At 38.4% G+C, this 5,448-nt stretch overlaps 1 protein-coding gene across 1 annotated transcript; it reads left to right on the forward strand.

Annotated features, from left to right (window-relative positions):
- The first annotated feature begins 349 nt into the window (after positions 1-349).
- LOC123465478 (U6 snRNA-associated Sm-like protein LSm6) lies at positions 350-1,055 on the forward strand. The gene has a single exon (XM_045164648.1). The coding sequence runs from the start codon at positions 458-460 to the stop codon at positions 698-700; it is 243 nt and encodes an 80-aa protein (XP_045020583.1). The 5' UTR covers positions 350-457; the 3' UTR covers positions 701-1,055.
- The last annotated feature ends 4,393 nt before the right edge of the window (positions 1,056-5,448 follow it).

Consider the following 5,448-nt stretch of genomic DNA (forward strand, 5'->3'; position numbering starts at 1 on the left):
GTTTCCTATATGTTAAGTAAAATTTTATTCATAAAATTTTAGTGCTTTTCATGACTTCTCTCCTGAATTGTGATTTCTTCAAAAGCATAAATGTACAGATTAACTGTACTGATTAATGACTTATTTTTCGTAACAATTTTCTCCACTGCCTATCAGAATAAAAAGGTAATTATTGCAAAAGTATTTAGTCAATGGCTGAGAACTTAAACAGAAGTTATCAATATTATCATGAATAATATTGGTACATTATTTAGTGTATAACCTTAGCTTAGTTATACTCAAAAAGATACACTCTCATCTATGACAAGAGAACTAAAAACCTGAATTAAAGAGACATTATTGGCTCGGCTATTTCAGTTTCGGTTTCGCCCGGTGGGTCGGCGGAGGCCGGGCTTGTGGGGTGACCGGAGTAAGGGTTCGGATCCCGGCCGCGAGATTTCTGATCAGGATTGTTAAAATGAGTCTTCGGAAGCAAACACCCAGTGACTTCCTGAAGCAAATCATTGGGCGACCAGTTGTGGTGAAATTAAATTCGGGAGTGGATTATCGAGGGGTCCTGGCTTGCCTGGATGGCTACATGAATATAGCCTTGGAGCAGACAGAGGAGTATGTAAATGGACAGCTGAAGAATAAGTACGGGGATGCATTTATCCGAGGAAACAATGTGTTGTATATAAGTACACAGAAGAGGAGGATGTGAAGACACCAAGACAACAGTACTTTTCATACCGAGATATATTTTTTATCAAGTTTTTTGTTTCTTCTGTCATATAATTTTTCGTGTTTTGTAATAGTTGGTGATTTTTCACTGACACATGATGGAGATAAATGTGTAAAATTGTGGATTTAATTGTAAAGAGTTCTTTCATATTTAAGTTGCAGTCATTTTCTTTTACCTCTGTCAGAAAGCAAAAAGTTTTTTTTTTTTTAAGTGGAAAGAAAATTTTTTTCTTCCTACACGGAAGTTTTCAAGCAACGCCATTTGATCTGACTGCTTTGCCTGTGGGACTGACCGAAATAATGGGCGTGAGGCTAATAAAACACTGTAGAGACGGCAAAAAAAAAAAAAAAAAAAAAAAAAAAAAAAAAAGAGACATTATTGGGCTTTCCAGGTGGTGCAGTGGTAAAGAATCTCCATGCCAATACAGGAGATACAAGAGACATGGGTTCGATCCCTGGGTTGGGAAGATCCCTGGAGTGAGAAATGGCAACCCACTTCAGTATTCTTGCCTGGAAAATTCCAAGGACAGAAGAAATTGGTGGAGAACAGTCCATGGGGTCACAAAGAGTCAGACATGACTGAGCAACTGAAGACATGCACAGATACACATGCCGTTGCCCATGGAGCAAAGAAGAGGAAACAAAAGGAACTCCAGTAATCACCAATCCACAGAATGACCTTCAATTTATGGCCTCACTATGCCAGAAATCCTATTAACCACAGGTGAAGCAAGAAAAAATATCAGTAACAACTCTCACCGCATATTTCCTGGAGATGAAGGTAGAGTTAATGAGAAAATGTTAGTAAAACATTTTAAGCTTCTTTGTAGGAAGACACTATATAAATACAGAGCAATATTATTAGTCATTTTAATGGGCTGGGAATTTTTACTGCTTGAGAATTCTACCCTGTTTGACTTACGCTGGTCTTGCATTGCTGTATATTCTTTGTTTTACAGCTTAGCAAAGGTATTTTAAATTTCTAACTTCCTATTATCTCTGAGTATTAGGGTTGTGCCAACCAGCACATCTGTACTTAAGAGTTCCAAAGGTAGAATTTGATATTTAATGACTTTTGAATTCCATGGCTGGGTAGCTGTGTTGAGAGACATTATTTATTACTGTGCTATGTACAAATGCAAATCACAGTGAAAAAGGCAAATGCTTATCTAGAAAATATAACTTCTTGGTTGGGTAGGTGGCTGCAGAAATCCCAGGGCAAAACCTTTTTATTAGAACTCAGGAGCCCCACTCCCCTTACTCTCTCAGTCAGTAACAGGCCAAGAAAACCATTTCAGGTTCAACCAAAGAGTAAAGCTTTCAAGGATGACAATCTACTCTTCATTCCACGTAACTGCAAACAGTTACTAACTCAACATAACAGTTAGTTGAGGCCCTGATTAGTAAGGTGGTGTTAAACATTTCTTCGGGAACTAGATTTTACCAATATATTTCAGAAAGTGAAACTGCAAAGCCGAGTTTGTGTGAATATATTCAGGGAGGCACACTTCACCTTTTCCTCTGATAGATATATCAAAGTGGGTAGTGCTGCTAGAATAAAAGATTGTATAGTAAGAAAATTTCTTATTATTTTAAGGGCTGCCGCACACAGTGCTAACAGGCTTTCTCCTTTCTGACTCTTCCTGCTTGAAGCACGCTGAAAGTATAGCAACAGGCATAAGGACTTCCCCCGTTGCTCCTCTGCCTTTAAGTTTCTAAAGGTTTGACACCCACCCTCTTTATGTGGCCATTCATTGGTCATGTTTCTGTATCACTCGAGTCATGTATTTTTTCCCATTCTGTACTCCCTCCATCTTCATGCTAACTTACAATGTCCACATCGATACCATCACTTTGGCCTTGCAGAACTTCAACCTTCTCAACTCAGGATACATTTTTTTGGCCTCTCTTAACCTTCTCCTGTGACTTATCAGTAGATCATATCATCTCTCAGACTATTCAGTTTCTGGAAAAAAAAATCCTTTCTCTATACTTATTCCTTAAATGTGGAGCTTTCTTAGAGGTATGTTTTCAGCCCTATTCTTTCTGTTCTTGAGGCACTTCCCGGGTTCTGTTCATTCAAGACTGCAGTTTGGGGTACTTAGCCACCCCATATTCTTGCATAAATAAGCACACTCTTGCTACACATACCCACACAAAGACCCCTATTCAACTTGTGGCTTATGTTGTTTAAGTTTATACATACATATATAGTTTGTGTATATGTCTAGCTGTGATTTTCTTTACTTTAATCTTACTTGGGGTTTACTGAGTTTTGTGAGGCTACAAATTTAAAATTTTCATAGTATTTGGGAAGTGTTTGGTCATATTTTAAGTTTTGCTCTCTGCCAGATCTCTCTCTTTTATCTTTTGGGAATTTCAGTTACTGCTCTATTGGAATGTTGAAAATTATTCCATATATTACTATGGTCTTGTTTTTCTTTTTTAAAAAGATTTATTATTCATAGTGAATAACTTCTACTCATCTAACTTCCTGGTTAATGATTCTTCTCCATCTCAAATCTTCTGTTGTGTCCTCTGTGGTTTTTTTTTTTTTTTTTTCATTTCAGATATTGTATTTTGTAATCTCTAGAATTTTCATATCTTTTTCATAGTTTCCACTTTCTCACTGATATTACCTATGTACTCACATTTAGCAATTTTTCATTATTATTTCAACATATCTTCCTTTGATTATTTGAGCCTGTATATTATACATGTTGTCTACTAAATCCAAAATCTGTGCCTACTCAGAGTTTCTATAGACTTTTGTCAGGAGGGGGTGACGGGCTGGTCTTTTTGTATATTTTTTGTTTGAATATTAAGCATTGTTGACAATACCAGGTAGCGACTCTGGATTCTGTTTTGTTCTTCAGAAGGTTGTTTTTGTTTTGTTTCTTTTCTTTTAATAATCCAAGAACTTGCTGACCTTGAACTGCAAAACAGTGTACAACCTCGAATATCTCATATCAGACTTTTTATTTGAGTTTCCTCCTGATTGCTTTCCTGAGGTCCTTCATTCAGCTCTGCTGTTTAATAATTATGCAATTATTTATGCAGAGGTTATGTTCAGTTCAGTTCAGTCGCTCAGTCGTGTCCAACTCTTTGCGACCCCATGAATCACAGCATGCCAGGCCTCCCTGTCCATCACAAACTCCCAGAGTTCACTCAGACTCACGTCCATTGAGTCAGTGATGCCATCCAGCCATCTCATCCTCTGGCGTCCCCTTTTCCTCCTGCCCTCAATCCCTCCCAGCATCAGAGTCTTTTCCAATGAGTCAGCTCTTCGCATGAGGTGACCAAAGTACTGGAGTTTCAGCTTCAGCATCATTCCCTCCAAAGAAATCCCAGGGCTAATCTCCTTCAGAATGGACTGGTTGGATCTCCTTGCAGTCCAAGGGACTCTCAAGAGTCTTCTCCAGAGGTTATGTTGAGACACCCAAAGCCAGAAAGGATTCCACTCTTTGCCACCTCAGTGTTGCTCAGGCTGAGGAATGCACTCAAAATGCAGCACAATTACACATCTTTCCAGAGTTTCTTTTTTCATGGTACTGCCAGGTCCCCTGGAGAAGGAAATGGCAACCCACTCCAGTTGCCTGGAGAACCCCCGTGGACAGAGGAGCCTTATAGGCTACAGTCCATGGGGTCGCAAGAGTCGGACACGACTTAGCAACTACACCACCAGCACCACCAGCCTCACATCTCCTCCACACGTGTACAGTAAGAACTTGTTCTACCTGTGTGTATTGTCTCAGCCCTTTGGCATGTGTTTTCTCAATGAGTGAGACTTTCTCACTTTAACAATATCGTTCTATAGTGTTTAGTTGCTCTGTTGGTTGCCCTCAAACTAAGTCTACCCCCTCCCCACCTCCAGTTGGCAAAACTCTGTTCGAACTGCCTAGGTTTGGGAGAATGTGAATATCCTTGGTTCAAAAAAAGCAAAAGTTCTTTTTACTTGATGTAGCAGGTGATTTTCATAAACAAACACTTCACACTTTGTTGCTGGCATTTGGCCACTTTTCTATATGCTGAATTGATCGTTTTACTATTTTTGTCTATATTTATTTTTAGATCCTACAGATAAGAATTGCCTGATTTTTTCACACTGCCCTTAGAAAAAGTTGATCCCAGATTACCATTTTAAAATACAAATATTTAGTCTTCAGTTTTGTTGAAAATTTGTTTTGAGGTGCAAAAGCAAATCACCTCACCTTCAAATTCCTTAAAGGCTAAAAATAATCCCCTTAATTGTTATGATCGGCAAAAAGAGTGACCTGGTTATATTACAGATAAGAAAATACAAACAAGATCTAACCACTAATTTTTGTAAATTTTTTTAAATTTTATGCTCTACTTATCTATTTGATAAGTACTTTTACAGTGCTGATTTTTCTCCAAAGAGCTACTTTTGGAATTGATGACCATACATACTCAAGTGGCACTGCAAAATGACCACCTCTAGGAGCCTTTCCTTCCCTCCTCTGAACATCAGTACAGCTCATACCTGCTTCAAACATGTCTGCCTCTGCCTTGTTAAAATAAGCTCGTTAAGCAAAGAGCATAAAATCTATGTGTTTCTGAATGTGGTGTAGTACACAAACAGAGAAGATACCAACTAGACCACTATACGGGGTCAGTTTTCACCTCATCACGGTGTAGGACTTTATTTTTAGTCATTTTACTCATGTTGCTCATGCTCTACATTTACCAGCAGAGCAAGTTTCTAAA

Source organism: Bubalus bubalis, chromosome 1 (assembly GCF_019923935.1).
Source record: "Bubalus bubalis isolate 160015118507 breed Murrah chromosome 1, NDDB_SH_1, whole genome shotgun sequence".
Classification (NCBI taxonomy): Eukaryota; Metazoa; Chordata; class Mammalia; order Artiodactyla; family Bovidae; genus Bubalus; species Bubalus bubalis.